We start from the raw sequence: 17,112 nt of genomic DNA on the forward strand, positions 1-17,112 counted from the left end.
AGTTTATGTGGTATGGGGGAGGGGTCAAGAGCTTTTCCATTCAGCAGTTCTTACAGCCATCAAAGAAACAGCTGTTGCCTTCTAGTTGGCCCTAAAGGGTTGATAAAGCTATCACCCAGCTGCTCATAAGACTTCTTTTTGTTGGACTCTGAGTGTTCTAACGCAAACAAGATCCTGTTGCTTCATATAACCAAGAGGAAAAAGATGATGCTGATGTTCAAGGGGTGTACAGTACTTCACAAATCAATTTTATTAATTTAAGCACAAAATTAATGAAAAATATTCTGTACACAATTGTGGACACAACACACCTTTTTACAGAAAGGCCAAGATAAATTTTGTCTTTTCAGTCTGCAAAGTACAAAAACATAAAATGAAAAGGTTAAAAATTTGTCAACGTCTGCTTGCATCAAGCAAAAAAGGAAAAAGGAACCTAGTTCAATTGTTAATTTAAACAATTTGGAAATTCACAAATGACTAATCCTAGCAGCAACATGAAACTTCAGAAAAGGATGGAGTAGCTCTCTGGCTACTCTGGGTCAAAGCTGGTGTTCCCCCCCTCCCCACACACAATATAATATTAAAGAAAATTCACCCAAAGAGTAATTTCATAGCAATGGAAAACTTTAGGAGAGCAGACTAGTGCCCACACAAATCAGTGACTTTGGGAGAACCTCTCTAATGGCATGACAAGAGTGAAAACTTTTATTTCCCAGATTTATGTTTGTCATATAATATATAAGTGGAGAGTAACATTATTTTGGTGATGACAACCCAGCCATGTCCACTGGTGACAATAAACTTTCCTCTGGTGAGGAAGAAGACGAAATATGGATGTGGGGATGATGCCAGGTTTTGCTGATATATGGCCACATGGTAATATCTTCCTTTATCTCAACAAGAAAATGCAGACACAATAATAATTCTGAATACATGAAAACTCTGCTAGTCTCCAATTAATTTTATTAATAAAATATATCTATCATCATCTATATTCTTTCTGTGGGATGAAGCATTTGAATAGTCATTTTTCCAAGTAGTTACATATAATACATTAGTATTGAAATGAGAAAATGAGGTGGTAAGAGGACTTTTAATTTTTTTGAATTAAGAAACTATTTGTTTCAAGGCCCTCCTAACAGCATTAAAAAAAATTTAGATAGAAGAACTGATGGGGAAAAAAAAGGTTTGGAAAACAAAATCCTGTTGACACTTGACATCCATGCTTTTGGTCTTGACAACATTATCAAAAAAGTCCATTATCTACATATTTATACCCAATACTTCGATAAGGCGCTTGCACACAAGTTTGTGCACATATTGCGTCAAGCTTCACTGTCAAGGCATTACTACCTTTCAACAGCATTTCCCTAAACAATATGTAAAAGAATCATCCATTATTACAAATTTACACCAAAAATTCTTTCTGTACATGATTGTCTCAGTGATGTACATATTATACGTTTAAATTAGACATACTTTACTTTGCAATGTGCTAAAATTCAAAGTACTTGCCATGTCATGAGGCAAAGGCCTTTAATCATTTCTTATGTTATCGTCTCTTCAATAATTTGATGCCAGAAAAGTCAGTCTGGGTGAACTGTATGGTATGTTAATTACACCTTAGCAAATCTGTTTTTTTTTTTTTTTAAAGTCTGTTCATAAATAAGTAGAGATGTACAGATTACCCTGGGTACGAGACACCAACAAGGAAACCAGAAAATTCCTCCACTGGTATTCAGGAATACATTTCAGTCTTTGTTGTGCAATCAAGTTTGCTGTATTGGTGAAGCTGTTTATGTCACATTGAAAATGCTAAAAAAAAAAAAAAACTGAAGCGTTTACAGGTCCTTTCTTCACAGGTTTGAACCATGTAGTTAATGTGGCAAACACATTACACGTGCTAGAACATTCTCATGGCTTATTTTTGTTGGATTCACAGTACTAGAGTCAACAGCTGTTTTGAAGAAGTAGACATGGTCCTCCATTAACCACAAGGGCAGAGGTCAAGGCCAACAGCAGCTGTGCATCAGTATGTTGAAATCATTAAGTTCTGGAGTCCAGCACTGACATGAGACTCAGGCCTGTTGGATTTGTCCTTGGTTACAGGGACAGTTGTGCAGTTTCAAAGTGCCATGCAGCTGTTACAGGTACTCCAATTCCAAGGCATGATGTAGGGCCATGAGGTCCGAGTGACTGGAGACCCTCCAGAAGGGCATAGCGTGCTGCAGAAGGGTCAGACACACGGTGAGGTCAGAGAACGCGCCCAGCACAAGCCCTTCCAGCTCCTTTGAAATCCACTACAATTCTCATCCCCTTGTTTCAGTACTGTGAAAACTGCCAGCTATCATCTTAATATCACATCTGTTTAAAAAAAAATTCATACTTAATCCTCCCCAAAGAACACCAGACTGAGTTTTAAAATGTAATCTAGAGTCTACTTTTTTTAAGAAGGTGATGGATATTTCTCAACTAGATCTACATGTGACTCCTAAGCCAATTCCAAACTTTGAATGAAACTGCTGAAAACAGCTGCCTTTCAAAATATGTATCCAGGATTGGTTATGCTGAAAGTTTAAAAAGCTTATATTTTATGAGTCTAAGCAGTTTTCCTTAGTTGGTAGTACTTTACATTTTTCCAAATGTAATCTTGCTCACATATGAAACAACTGTTCTTTTACATAATTCTATCAGTTATTCTTCACATTGACCTTAAAATGACATTTCCATATGGAAAAAATTTTAAATGGACTTCTAAGGTTGGTTTGTGTATATGTTTGTAGTTGTTTAAACCATCAATCTAAAGATCAAGTTAAGATGGAAATGTTTGGAAACATCTAAATAAACCAGAGACAAGAAAAACAGGAAATAACAGTCTACCTTAATCCATAAAGGGTAAAATAAAAATTTACTGCTCAAAAAAGACTATAGGAAGTATTGTAACTACTGTTAGGAAAATCTTCCTCTCAAGAGAACGATAACAGATTTCTTTGCGTGCACACACAAAAGATGTGGAGACCAATGTATATTTTGCAATTACAACTCTGAGGAATTGGAGAAATTTCAGAGAATTTGGTATGGAGACAAACAGTAGAAGTAAGGGTTTCTCCTTTCTAATTTAGGTAATAATGGAAGCTTCTATTCTGATATAGATCACAATAGGAGTTATATACTGGGATGCAAACTATTAAATGCATTTATTAAGAATTTGCTTGCCTCAAATTATCTGCTAAAATTATATACCACATCCCAGTATCAAATATAGACCTCTCTGGATTCAGTACTACCTGGAGCACCTTTATATCTTTGTTATCTTTTGATAAAAGAATAGTCTAGAAATCAGTACCTAAGCTCTCTTTGTAGATTTATTTAGGGATATACCACTTGACACCTTCAGATTGTAAGCTGTACCAGTGCCCTCCCTCCCTCCCTCCCTTCCTTCCTTTCTTCCTCCCTCTGTTCTTCTCTCTTTTCCTTCCTTCCTTTCAGGAATGATTTTCTTTTGAGTTTATAGGTATGTAGTGTAGGTATTGAACTAGAAGTGCACATGGCCCTAGCTCACCCTCTCACAGTCTGCGGGTGAGTAGCAGAAATGTACAATTATGGAAATTTATCTGTATTCTAAGGGGAGTAAGGAGGGAGCAAGTATCTTTGCTTAGGGAACTAGGTAAAGAAGAGGAGATAGTTGAGCTGGGTATGAACGAATGACCACTTGAAAGAGAACACTTTGATGGCTCTGTGAGTTGGTGTACAGAAGATAAAGGAGATATTCATAGGTAGCATACTGATTAAGTGTAAGAGAAAGACATACTTGGTGACATGACTGGTTGCAAGCGCCAGAGGGAATTACTTTTTTTTTCTATTGATGAAAAAACTGAGACTTAAAGAAGGTAGAGAGAAGTTTAAATAATAGCTTCTAAGGAGAGAAGCCAAGATTCCTACCAGATCTGGATTGAATCTGAAGCCCAATGTTTTTTACTTCAGTTGTGTAAATTATCAGCACCAGACCATAAGCTAAAACATACACACACAATCTTATCTCTGCTCAGATGGGCAAAACACTGAAAAATTTGGGTGACTATGTATGATTCATAGATCTGGAATGAAAAAAATGATCACTTAACAATACAGAAAGCTTTCCTACTCTATTTTTCTTATTAGAACAAACATGCATATTGTAAGACTTATAAAATATAGAATCATGTAAAGAGATACAAATCACTTCTTATTTTATCACTAAAATGACAGAAATAAACATTTCTGTATATTTCCATATAGGGACACACTGGAACACATTTGAAATTATGCATGTATACAGTATGCACCATTCAACAACCTGCTAATTTTATTATTTGATCCTGAATTCATTATAAATACATCATTTTTAAACAAGTTGTTCATGCTTTTCAAACTTTTCAAGTGTATAGTATTCTATATTTACTTTTGATTTCTAATTCACTTGTGTTTTCCTTACAATATTTGCCAGGGATCCACTGCTCTTCCCCAAAGACGCTGATCTTATGATGTACCAAAGCATGTTGAAAGCTCTTTAGAGGGCCAACCAGAGTCTTCGGATACCTATCTTCACTGATACATACAAAAATACTTGCGAGAGGTGGAATACTTTCTTCACAGTAGACTGTTCTCTACAGTATACAGCCAATATCAATATAAATTTGAAAGCTATTGGTGTACTCAGAAGCATGTAGTGCAGAATGTGATTAGTGACAGAGAAACTGAAAAATATCCAGCTAATTATTCCATACATGGTTAAGGTATAAATGAACACAAAAGACTAGCTCAGAGGCTGCGTGTCTCATCTTTAGAAGTATAAGGGGTGATGCCAGCCTAGAGCACGTCTAAGCTGTCTTACTTAAACCATATTCTTAGCAATAGCTAGAAAGGTGAGATTACACACAGGGAGAACAGAACTGACAATACAGCAACTTTAGTCTTCCTCTACCGAGTAACAATAAGAAACACACGCCAATCACCACTCTGAAATGAACTGAAATGGCTACCTGTACCTGTGGTATATGACAGACAACTCACCACAGTGCAGAGGCACTGAAACTATTCCTTGGAGCAAAAGTTCCAAAGGTTTTACAGCAAGAGCTGGCAGATTTGGGGGACAGTTACATTGAGGACTATAGCTCAGCCTCAGCACTGTCTCATCACATGAAGTGTAATGATGTCTGCTGCGGTCAGCAGTTTCATTCTCACAAAACATGGTAGGCTTTTCTAAGAAATATCCACTTACTATCCAAGTGCATGATTAAAAGAAACCTGAGTGTAAGGTAAGAGGAGCAGGAAGAATTTGCTGTTAGGTTCCCAGGAGGAAATATTTTGGTTCTAAAGGACATAAAACCATTTATTGAGAGAAGTGGGCACTACAGCCTGAAGAGCACATGGTTTGTCTTTAGAACCAAAATATTTCCTCCTGGGAACATAACAACGCATTCTTCCTGCTACTCCTACCAATTGGTGCAACCTTCCAAATTTCCTTCCTACTCTGTCTGATATTTTGCATTTAACTTTCTGGTCACACGTAACATCCATCATGTAAAAAGCTGAGTATAAGGATGCTTACATGTAAAAAACCTATTAATAAAATGTTCAAAAACGTCAAGGCACACACTCTGATGCAAGTGTTTTACTTCTAGGAATTTGTCCCACAGACCCATTTGCATGGGCACAAACCACATAAAGACCATTCACTGAGGAACTATTTGTAAAATGCTCAGCCCTCGGGGTCTGGTTAAGTAATAGCACATCGACATAATGGGATACTCATGCAGTCACTTAAAAGTATTAGACATGCAGAGCTCTGTGTACTGGTACAGATAACTGCCAGACAAGCTGCAAAGCTAAAAAAAAAAAGCAGGTACAGGAAAAAGTATATAATTACCATTTTGTATTTAAAAAGTCTATTTCTGCTTTCATATGCATACACTATTTCTAGACAGTTTGCATATGGAGGTACAAATACTTGCAAAATTGTAAATGAAGAGACCTCAAAAGACAGATTATTCTAATAGCTCACAGTGAAACATCGCGCAGAATTGCCCTTTTAGTACTAGTGTCTGCTTCCCCTCTAGACCGAAATGAACTCTTTAATGATGAAGATAAAACCAAATTTAAGACCTGTCCTACAGTAAGAGATCATTAAGTATTAATGAATGAATGGCTTTATAATAGAATTCTCTGTACTCCATGTCTGTAATCCCTATATCCCACTGAAAGAAAACAAAAACAAAAAAATTAAATTGAATTAAAATGTCATTTTGTAAGACAAAAGTGGCTTGTATTTTCTTCCCGAATTAAGTTTTGAGGTGTACATGTAACATGAACATTTTTTGATGAAGCCTTTGTCATTGTGCAGAATAATAAGATGCTTGCCATTTTCCTGTCATTCATAAGAGATAGTTTTCTGAAACGTAAATAAGTTTTCTCTAGAAGCAAAAACTCAGTGTTACTTACTACTTTAATTTCTTTTATCATACATATGTGTATGTCTAATTATTTCATTCAAGCATGTTATATAAGGGAAACAAAAAATTTATGTTAAAAAAAAAGAAAGTTGGACTTTTCCAAAAAAGCATTTTTATGATACAAATTATGGAGTTTGGTTAAATTACTTCTGAAAGCCCTCAAACTACACTGGCAAAGAAAATGAGGATGACAGAACAGACTGCAAGTGACCACTACAGACACAGGCAACGTGGAATTGCACACTGGTTTTCGTCTCTGGCTTGAAAGAGCACCTCTAGCAAAAGAACGTTATTAAGGCAGATGAAAGACATCTCTGCAGGGAAAACAGGAGAGTGTTGGAGTACATTTTAAAAGAACACAGGAAACCAACAAGCAAGCAGAGTGGTTAACACTGATTTTGAAGAAATGCAAAACGTTCTGATTTTGCAAAACAGTTCAGTGTTCAAATGTGCACAACTTCACTGGAGCATTATTCATTTTAGTTAGTAATTTAAATTGCTCAGTAACTGAAGTACCTATTCAAATTAATGATGCTTTTAGATTAATGATGTGTTTTAAAATTTTTAATCATGCATGTAAAATTAGAGAAAAGAAGACACCTATGTCGTTATAGCTCCCCAAAGGAATGAAACAAAAATTGTACACTAAATTTAACAAATTGGCCAGGTACAGTGGTTCATGCCTATAATCCTAGCTACCTGGGAGGTAGAGATTGGGAGGATCATGATTTGAGGCCAACCTGGGCAAAAAGTTGGCAAGACCCAATCTCAACCATAAAGCTGGTGTGGTGGTGCATATCTGTCATCCCAGCTTTGTGAGAGGCCTCAGTAGGAGATCACAGTCCAGCCAGCCTGGGTAAAAAATGTGAGACCCTATTTGAAAAACAGCTAGAGAAAAGGGGCTAGGTGTGTGGTTCAAATAGTAGCGCGCCTGCCTAGCAAGCATGAGGCCTTGATCAAACCTCCACATTGCACAATTAAAAATTAACAAAGCACATAAATCCTTTGTAAGTCAAATCATATTTAAGATATATGAGTTTGTGCTAACTCTCATGATATGAAGAAGTAGCTGGGTTTATATCCTAGTTTGGCCACTTTCTGGTTGTGTGATTTAGCCAAATTATCTTTTTGTGCCTCAGTATTTTCGTCTGTAAAATAGGTCTAAGGATTCCTTCCTTCCTCACAGAATTATTGTGAGGACAAAATGAGGCAATGGATAGAAATGCCTCAGAATGAGGACTGAGATACATGGATTTTATAACTGGCAGCATTCTTGTTACGAGATTATTAACCCTCCTACTGCAGGAATTACATTCTCATTTACTTCTTTAGGTTGAGCTTTCATGTGCAGTTGTACTTACAAACGATATTGTAGAACTGTGGAGTCTTTTCCCTTTACATATTTCCCCGAGGTTAAAGATTATTCTCTATTTTTGTCCACTTCACTTTAAAGGTACTAATTATTTATTGTAAATTATTGGATCTTTGCTTGTTAATTCATACAAAGTATGAATTTCTTTTAATAACATTAAGTATCACTACTTAAGTGCTAGTCAATTTTAAAAGTTTAAGTAGAACACTCTCCTTTAATACAATTAGAAAACAGAACGGTCCAGCCTGTCACTCTGTATGGTAATTTAATGACACTTGACTCTTTTGCTAGATATGAGGAATCTGAATTTTCTGAAAAATCTAAATGTCACACACAAATAGAAGCAGGTCTCAGGGTGTAAAGATCATGATCACAGATGGTCTTCCTAGCTGAAAGCTAGGAAGATTCCTTCATAATCAAAAAATTCAAAGGGAATGTTCTTCGTAGGTGTCTGCTGAAATTCCTTTCGGTGTGTCCCTTGTAAAAAAGAATACCACATCCAAGATAAATAGTGGAAACAATTTTAACTCTTTTTCAAAGATAGCAAATATGCTGACCCTACTACATTCAATTCTAAGATCAGACCAAAGAGTCCTTGGTGTTCTCCATGCTTCCTGTGTCCCACCAAAGCCAAACTTCCAAGAAACACACTTCTTGGAAACTCACCCACAGAAACCTCGACAAGGCCCAAAGAATTTTACTTGTGTTTTTCTTGCATCTTAAGTGATCACTTCCATAGTCTCCTTCTTGCCTACCACAGCTAGAAAGTCACACTTTGGCAATTTTCTCCTGAAATTAAACTTTTGGTGAAGGCCAGAGGAAGGAGAAGCAGCTTGGTGGGCAGATTCACACCCTGGCCCAGGGCCACATTGGCATGAAAAGCTGCTCTTCAACTCCACATAGCTCAGAGGTGCAAATCTGTCCCAGGCCCCCTGACCACTAGGAGGTCCTATGTAGGAATGACCTTGGAATTCCACAGCTTTCCCAGGAAGGCAACTTGAATTTGGATTTCCACCAAACATTCTCTTTAAGTCTCCAGAATTGAATTTTGAGAATTCTTATTCAGTCTGGGAAGGAAGACAGCATTTTATGTCTTTTATGAAGACAGTCTAAAGGGCTAACGCATGTAGCCAATGACAGTCATGGTTGGCCACTGGTGAAGTGGGAGATCAGAAGTAATACTTTCATGGCAAATGCTGCTTACTTAAAGCACTAGCAGACTGGAAAAGTGCATGTGTGTGTGTATGTGTGTGCGTGTATTTTGGGGTGGCCCCAAACACACTCAGGTGGCTTGTAGTCTAGGTACACTCTATATATTGGGTATAAGTGAAATCATCAGTCATCAACTGAATTAGAGTCCATGTCTATGCTGTTACTGGAATTTAGAGGCAGTAACTGAAGATGAGTTAAGCCATGTTCAGAGACTGTAAGAAGGCTAACCACTTGTCACACTTAATACTCAGTGTTGCTTCTGGAACTTTATGTGTGATTTCTATGATACACTGGAATACTGCAGAAGAGCTGGATTACTGTGTTCTTTATGGACATGTACAAGACTCCTATGAACGAGTGTGTTGGACAGAGAGAGGAAATTCTGAAGACAGAATCTCAAACAAGAAACTAAGCAAAGAAAGACCTATACCTCTGAAACTCAGAATTAGTTGCTGAAACAGGCACTCATACAAATAGTAACAATGGCTGGGTTAAGGGCCTGGCTCAAGTGGGAGAGTACCCACCTAGCAAGTGCAAGCCCTGAGTTCAAACCCCAGTATCACCAAGAAAACCAAACAAAACCAGCTACTATTTGTTGCTGATTTAAGTATATCAGGCTATTTTATGGAGACTACATACCTCAGATGAATTTAACTTACAACACAGGCCAGGGAGCTTGGTGCTAATACTATCTCCATTTATGGGCAAGCTGCACTGTAGGTTGCACTTATGATTCTGACTACTCAGGTGGCAGAGATTAGGAGGCCTGCAGTCCAAAGGCCAGCCCAGACAAAAAGTTTGTGAGACCCATTTCAACCAATAAGTTGAGTGTGGTGGTGTGTACCTGTTATTCTAGCTATGTGGGAAGCTTAAATAGGAGGATCTGGATCCAGATCAGCCCAGGCATAAATGTGAGACCATACATGAAAAATACCTAAAGCAAAAATGGCTAGGGACATGGATCAAGCAGTAGAGTGCTTGCCCAGCAAGCACAAGTTCCCAAATTCACACCTCAGTACCTCCAAAAAAGAAGAAAAAGAAAGAAAGAAAAAAAAAAACCTTGTCAAAGTTATGGGATGGATAAACAGCAAAGACAAATCAAACCCTGGCTAGATGAAGAATCCAAGCTAGTTACCACTATAGCTTCTTCAGTTTAAGTGAGAGATACTGAAATTGAGCTCCTAAAAGCAGAGGATATGTAAAAGGTAGTACATGAACTGGGTTTTGAAAACTGAGTAAGACAATGACAGAAAAGCATTGCTGAAAATCATTCCTGCGACAGGCAACAGTAGGGAAAAAGGGCTGGGAATGGTCAAAGGAAAGTGCTAAGATGTATTGGAAACTGAGTTCCTAGATGTATATGTTGGTGACATCGGAAGGTAGGGCCTTTCGGAGATAGAGTTAGATGAGGTGGGGTGTTGTGATGGCATTAGTGGCTTTCAAAGAAGAAGAAAGACCTAAGGTAGAATTCTTGCTTTGCCTTCACATGAGTCCTCTGCAATGCTATGATATAGCAAGAGGGCCCTCACCATATACTGACACCATGCTCTTACAGTTCCACAACTGTGAACCAAATAAACCTCTATTCTTTATAAATTACCATGTCTCAAGTATTTTGCTAACAGAAAATTGATTAAGTCCAAGGTCAGCACCTGAATGCGACTGCAGTGTTGAGCGAAGGAGGGAAAAAGATCAAGATAAGCAGGTTGTAATCAGGTTGTGAAGACCCTGAGTGCCAGGCTAAGGAATGGGGTCCTCCCCTTCCCAAAATGCAATGAAATGCTTAATGAGACAGCTTCTGCTAGAGAAATGATAGAGTGACACTTGACGAGATTCAGCAGAATAAAATGAGGGGCAAAGGGCAAACTGGGAGTGAAGTCCACCCCCTTCCTCCTTTCCCAGGTGAGGAGAAATGCTGACCTCATGATGAAAAGAAGGTATCACTCCTCTAGGGCAGAGAATCAAATTCATCTTGCTAGCCAGCTCTGACCACCTGCCTTGGGCTTTCTGATGGGACATTTGAAAGGCACAGGTAACAAGGTTTCAACCACCTGGCACTCTGTGCCTGAGAGAGGGCATGCTGGCACGAGGACAACACACCTGTCATCTCCATTGTGAAAGTCTTCCTTTCTGTTCCCAAAGGCTACATTCTACAAAGATCAACTACCTAGGACCCTTGAGCCTGTGCTCCCGCCTGGGTGGAATTCTGTTCTGCCTTTTTGCAATGCTCCCGGTTCTGCACCCTCCATGAGTCTGTTGCGGAGAAATGGAATGTGCTTAATGATCCAGTTCTGAGAGTTCTGAGGACTAAGAAAAAGCACCTGCCAGGAATGCTCACCTTTTTTGCTCCTTGTTCTTCTTCCACTCCATCTCCTATAACGACATACACCACTTTTCTTCCAAATCTTTGAATTATCCTCTCAAAACAGCTTTCCTTTCCTAATGAACAAAAATAAATTATGGGAAATGTAAAGTTTGGGTAATCCAGTACGACAGAGCTAGAACTTTTTATATATAATGCTTGGCTCATGCTTCTGTTCCAACTCTACCCCTCGTGTGCTTTTACAACACTTGGATAGTATGTGCAATGGCACGATACATTAAAAATTGTACATTAATTAGCAATGTGGTATCCTGTCCCTCGGAATTGATATCTTACATATTCTTTTCCCAAGAACTTGCAGTATAAAAACTGAGGGAAAAGTGTTTTGTGCTAATACTTTTTTTTTTTTAATCCTACAAGCTAAGAGTGAACAGAGGCATGCAATTCTGGCAACATATTTTAAGTTGATTTTAAAAATATTTCCTAATATATCAAACTCTGAAAATAATACTTGATCCAAAGACTATTGAAAGTGATAAAAAAAAAAAGTAACTGGACTTGGTTTGGGTACAGCAAGAGAAAGCAAACACTGGAATTAGTTTATCGCTTTATTTACAGGTTGAATGAAAGCCCTCCAAAGCCTAAGGTGTTTATTTGCAATTCTCTTAAAACTCCTCCAGGTGATCCAGGGTACTATAGAGAGCTCATGCTCTCCTTATTCTGGCATCTCAGGTTCAATAAAGTGCTTTCCTAGAGGAAAAGTGGGATAAAGATTACAGAGCACCGTTATCTGTCTATTATCTTTCCACGTGGGGACTTAGTTTGGGCTCCCACAGAGGCTATGCTGTCAGCACATCCCTCCAGCTAATGCAGGCATTGTTTCTCCTCAGGAAGAAACTGGGTTTCCAAGGGTTGGGCTGCCAACAAGGTCTTTTTAATGGACAATGGGACAGTTTATACTTTTCAAATGTGAATGGCTGAGCAGGGCCTGCACCTCTTTTAAATAAGGATCAGATAGACACATGAACAAATTGCTTGTTTGCTTAAACAAATGTCTGCTTTATATTTGTATTTCACACTAAAATCTCTCCTTTGCATCTGACAGAATGAAATAGAGCCAGCCTTATTCAAAGGATGCAATTTCAATGATTCTTTACTGCTCACTAAACTGTGAAATACTAAATCACTTTAAGAAAAAAATACAAAGTGCTGTTTTCACTGCAAAAAATATGCAACCAAACATATGTCATGAAATCTTTTCTTTCCTTATGGGAAAATACAAGTTTTTACAAACTCATTGTTAAAGGTGAAGTCATGGTGAACAAAAAAACCAAAAACAACACCCCCCAAACCAAAAAACCTAGAAATTCTTTCCTGTGTACTTTGCATAGGCATTATTGTCAAGTTGGGGCCAAGTAGAAAGTTTTCATAGTAATAGTAAAATGAAATTGACTTTTAGAGGCTAAGTAGAATTTCTATTTTTATACAAAGTATTCACTTGGATGAATCCATTTTGTCTGAAAGTACACCACAGCTCTGCAAAATGAGGTAGCAGTCATCTTCTGCCAGGGCTTTGCCATTTTGCCTACAGGGAAAATTCCTGGGTTTTCTATACTGAGCCCCACATAGATTTCATTTGATGGCATCAGTAGAATAACCACAGGAGTTTCTATCTGCAGTTCTCTTACTAAAAATTTAGAAAAGCAAGGCTGTACCTTGATGGGATTTCTACCCCCACATATTTTTTATTTTAATTTTTATTCAGAACTAAAAAGTAAAGACTAATAATATTTCAAACAAAATGCCCACTTAAAAACACTTGCTGCTTACTGAATTGTGATTATAATTTATTATACCATTTTCAATTTATTGGGGATTACACTTCAATGTACATGACATGCAACATGCATTTCTTCTGGGAGGCTAGGCACTACCTCTCCCGTACTATAAGCTTCTTAGGAATTCATCCCAGCTTTCATGTGTTGATAAACCTTGCCATCATCTCTGTTTATAAAACACAATACAGGTCTTTGTGATCAATATAGGTGAGAATGGGATGAACATGTGAGTCAATGTAAACTGACTACTACTTGTTTGAGAGAGTATATTAAATTTCTGGTTATAGTGGGCAACTAAGAATTTATCCTATTTGGTATATCCTTTTCCATTTAAGTATATTTCAGCATTTTGTTCTTTGTCTTTCTAAGGAAGCATGGAGTCATTCTCTAACCCTACAAAGCTTATTTCCAATTTGAGATGGCTACCTGAATACAGACAGGCTCTTCAAACTCAATATCAACATGATCCGACATAATTCCCCCATCAGCTAATCATGTTACTAAAAAGAAACCTAAAAGAAACCCCTGTGTCAGAATGATTTTAGACATACAGGCATTTTTTCATTTCTTTTGTTCAAAACCAGTGTGCGAGTATGTACTATGTACTGGTCATTGCATCCACTATGATGAACAAGAGACAAACACAGTCCTCAAGAATATTAAAGTTTCATGGGGAAGGCAGACTATAATAATTACACACATAGTTCTTTAGTGATCACTTAGCAAATACATTGAAGGAGTAGCACAGGAAGTATGCAAGTGTAGCAAGATGGAAGTTAGACTGATAGGGAGGCCATTTTTGCCCTTTTTCTTTTGATAGAGTTGAGCAGCCCAAAATGGCCTTCTCCTTCTCCTACCTACTAGGGTACCCACTCCCCTTCCCTAGTCCCTAGGGTAACATACAAAGCCACTTACAACTACTTTCCCAGCTTCAGCTTTCCATGAGCAAAGCACGGTAGCCACTCGGGACCACATACAAGTCCCTCCCAGGCAAGCAAAATATTTTCTCTGTTCCTTTGACTTCACTAGCACATTTGCCTGGTAAGCCCTTATTTATTCTTGTATATCCAGCTCAAATGTCGTTTTGTCCTTTAGTTTTCTTAACACTTGTCCTCTGCCACTTCCTGCCTGGGAGCCAGTGCTTCCTCAGCCATGTGCACCTTTAGGTGCTGAGAGGATCCTCTAGGAGTGGAAAAGAATCTGGATCAGAGAGACCCGAGCTTGACATTCAGCTTTACCAGCTACTTACCACAATGGTTTACTGATGACTCAGAGTTTTACTTTCCTCGCTTATAAAATGTGAAAACTAACTTCAATATGTAAAATGCTTAGCATAGTTCTGGATGTCTCAGAGATACCTGATAAATGCTCACTTACATATTGCTTTATTCTCTTGGGTTATAGTTATTAGATGTCTGTTTCCCATGAGAACAGCTCATGTCTTCTTTTTTTTTTTTCTTTTTGTGGTACTGGGAATTGAACTCAGGGCCTTGCAGATTTGAGCCATGCCCTGAGTACTTTTGCTTTTAGTTTGTTTTTCAGTAGGGTCTCTTGCTAACTTGCCCTGGCTGGCCTGGAACCACAATCTTCCTACCTCTGCCTCCCCAGTAGCTGGGGCCACAGGCATGTACCACCATGCCCAGTTCTCTACTTTTATTCTGTGTTGGTTTATAGTCTAACTAAATTTCATAATAGATGCCCCCCAGCTGTGTTTCCTTCTTTCAAGGAGCTTAATTTTTTAACCTCATAGCAAAAATGAGAACTTAATTTTTATACATATTGAATTAAAAACAAAAAACCCATTTCCAGTAATAATAGAGGAAAGTGTTTTTAGAGTTGCTTCATTTCTACTTTGCATAGTTTAGTATTACTGTTTGTTTAGCTTATAAAATACTTTGTTGATATTGCTTAAAAGAATAAAGGTAAGATAATAATCCAGAATTGATATTAAATTACTTATACTGAAAATTCCCAGGTCTTAATAGTTAACCAGTAAAGTAAAATTTTATGACTTCAGTTGCACAACTTACGTTTTATACTTCTCGATGTTTAGAGACAACTTTAGGAATAAAATTATTCTTCTAGCCTTCTGATATAGCTAGCATTCTGGAAAAAAAAAGTTTCACTGTCTTTCCTTTTTGCTAACCTGAAAGAAATGGTTGATACTAAACAAACAAACAAACAAAAAGCACAGCTCACCTATTTTAGTTGCACTGTAAATATTTTCTATTGGAAATACAATTCCTAATCCATATAACAGGACTTTCGCCAATGCCGGGATAAGCTGGGTAGTTGTTACTAAAATATTCACACAGTTCGTCCTAGGAGAACAGAAAGGAAAAGCAAAGACTGTTGAAAAATAAATCTCCAAAATGAAAAAGCATGAGCAGTGCCCATGTCCCAGCAAAGGTCCCCAAGCGCCTCACCGGGAGTGAATGAGAGAGAGTGCTTTCAGGGCCAGGGTGAGCCAGGAGTCAGTCAGTGCCTCAATCTCAGCCCTCAGCTGTAACCAGGCTTCCCGCTTAGCTGGACCGAGCAGACCTGAGGGTTGAAAGCACAGATGAACCACTTCCTTACCAGCATGTCTCCTCAGCTTTATAAATGACAGACACTTACTATCAACACCCCCCTCAACTGTAATGGTACACACAATAATTTTTCACATATGATCATTCAGTTGCAAAGGCGTATGTCTTTACAGAGGATGTCTACTGTCTGGGCACACCTAGCATCACTTCTTCTGGTGACAGGAGTCATCTATTCTTGTGGAGGCTGCTCTGCCCGCTGTCTCTACTCTGGGCAGAGCTTGCCCATCTTCTGGTTCCAGGGTGGGTGTGTGACTTTGGCCTGGCCTGCAAAGTCAGCTGGGAAACTTGCTGAATCTATACAAAGATGTCTCTCCCTCCGTCACGGAAGTACTACACGGGTCAGATATAAAATCTCCATCTATTGGTAGTCACTTTGATGCTTTTTAGGAGAGACTGACCTAGGATAAGTCCTACCCAAAGGAAAGCACAGGTCTTCCTGACAGCATTATTTAAGCCACATCCTCCCTGCACTTTTCATTAGTAAGTCAGTATATTCCTTTATGCTAAAGCCTTTTGACCACTGTCAACCACAAGGTAAAAAAAGTCACAGCTCATGCAACCATCTAGCAGGCAGAGTAACAACTCTGTGTGATTTGGGCAACTGTTGCTAAGTCCACTTTGTTGGAAGAACACTGAATCTCAGGTCGAGGAACTTGCCCCAGGTCACACCACGAAGTGTCCACCAGTGCAGCTGTCTGTAGTCAAATATTTCTGTCACTAAATCATAGCAGAAAAGTCACTGGTTAGATGAAACTTCCCTAAAGAAGCCATTCTATCCAAACACATGAGACCCAAAAGTGAGTGGTACGTTCAGAATTTTAAGCAGACCGTGTTCACTACCCCACGAAGGTATCGGTGGTGGTCACTTGCCTCCCACGTTGTTTTTGTAGGTGTTGTAGATCTCTTTTACTCGTCTGTAGCGGAAGGCCAACTTTCTCATCCAGTCTACTCCGCCCCGGACACCAGTTGCCAGGCATAAATTAGCACTGGTGGCTGCAGCGGGAAAGCCATCTGTTCCAAAGTTATATGTGCTATTTAGATGCAAGAAAAGCCCAAAGTTAACAGCACAGAAAATTCATCTGAATTAGCCAAGTAATTAAGCTGAATGAGGGAGAAGGTCAGTTTGCATTTCAGAGCTCACCTTAGGTCTTGTCCATTGTCATCTGAAGAAACATCATCTATGTGAACCTGGTCACATTCCTAAAATGCAATTAAAATGATGCACGTTAATTTTTAGGAGGCATCTTTAAAAAATAATTATATACAGTTATTTTAAAAAATGCCATAA

General features: G+C 38.4%; 1 protein-coding gene across 5 annotated transcripts in view; it reads right to left on the reverse strand.

Annotated features, from left to right (window-relative positions):
* Positions 1–227: 227 nt before the first annotated feature.
* The window catches only part of Eya1 (EYA transcriptional coactivator and phosphatase 1), a 308,539-nt gene continuing 291,654 nt past the window's right edge, over positions 228–17,112 (reverse strand). For all 5 annotated transcript variants that reach the window (XM_074068699.1, XM_074068698.1, XM_074068697.1 and 2 more), the window contains 6 exons: positions 16,966–17,024; positions 16,695–16,855; positions 15,663–15,777; positions 15,436–15,557; positions 11,414–11,514; positions 228–2,225 (listed from right to left, as the gene is read on the reverse strand). In XM_074068699.1, the coding sequence (XP_073924800.1) occupies positions 2,145–2,225; positions 11,414–11,514; positions 15,436–15,557; positions 15,663–15,777; positions 16,695–16,855; positions 16,966–17,024 (639 nt within the window). In that variant the 3' untranslated portion in view covers positions 228–2,144. The remainder of the gene's footprint in view (positions 2,226–11,413; positions 11,515–15,435; positions 15,558–15,662; positions 15,778–16,694; positions 16,856–16,965; positions 17,025–17,112) is intronic.

Source organism: Castor canadensis, chromosome 3 (assembly GCF_047511655.1).
Source record: "Castor canadensis chromosome 3, mCasCan1.hap1v2, whole genome shotgun sequence".
Taxonomy (NCBI): Eukaryota; Metazoa; Chordata; class Mammalia; order Rodentia; family Castoridae; genus Castor; species Castor canadensis.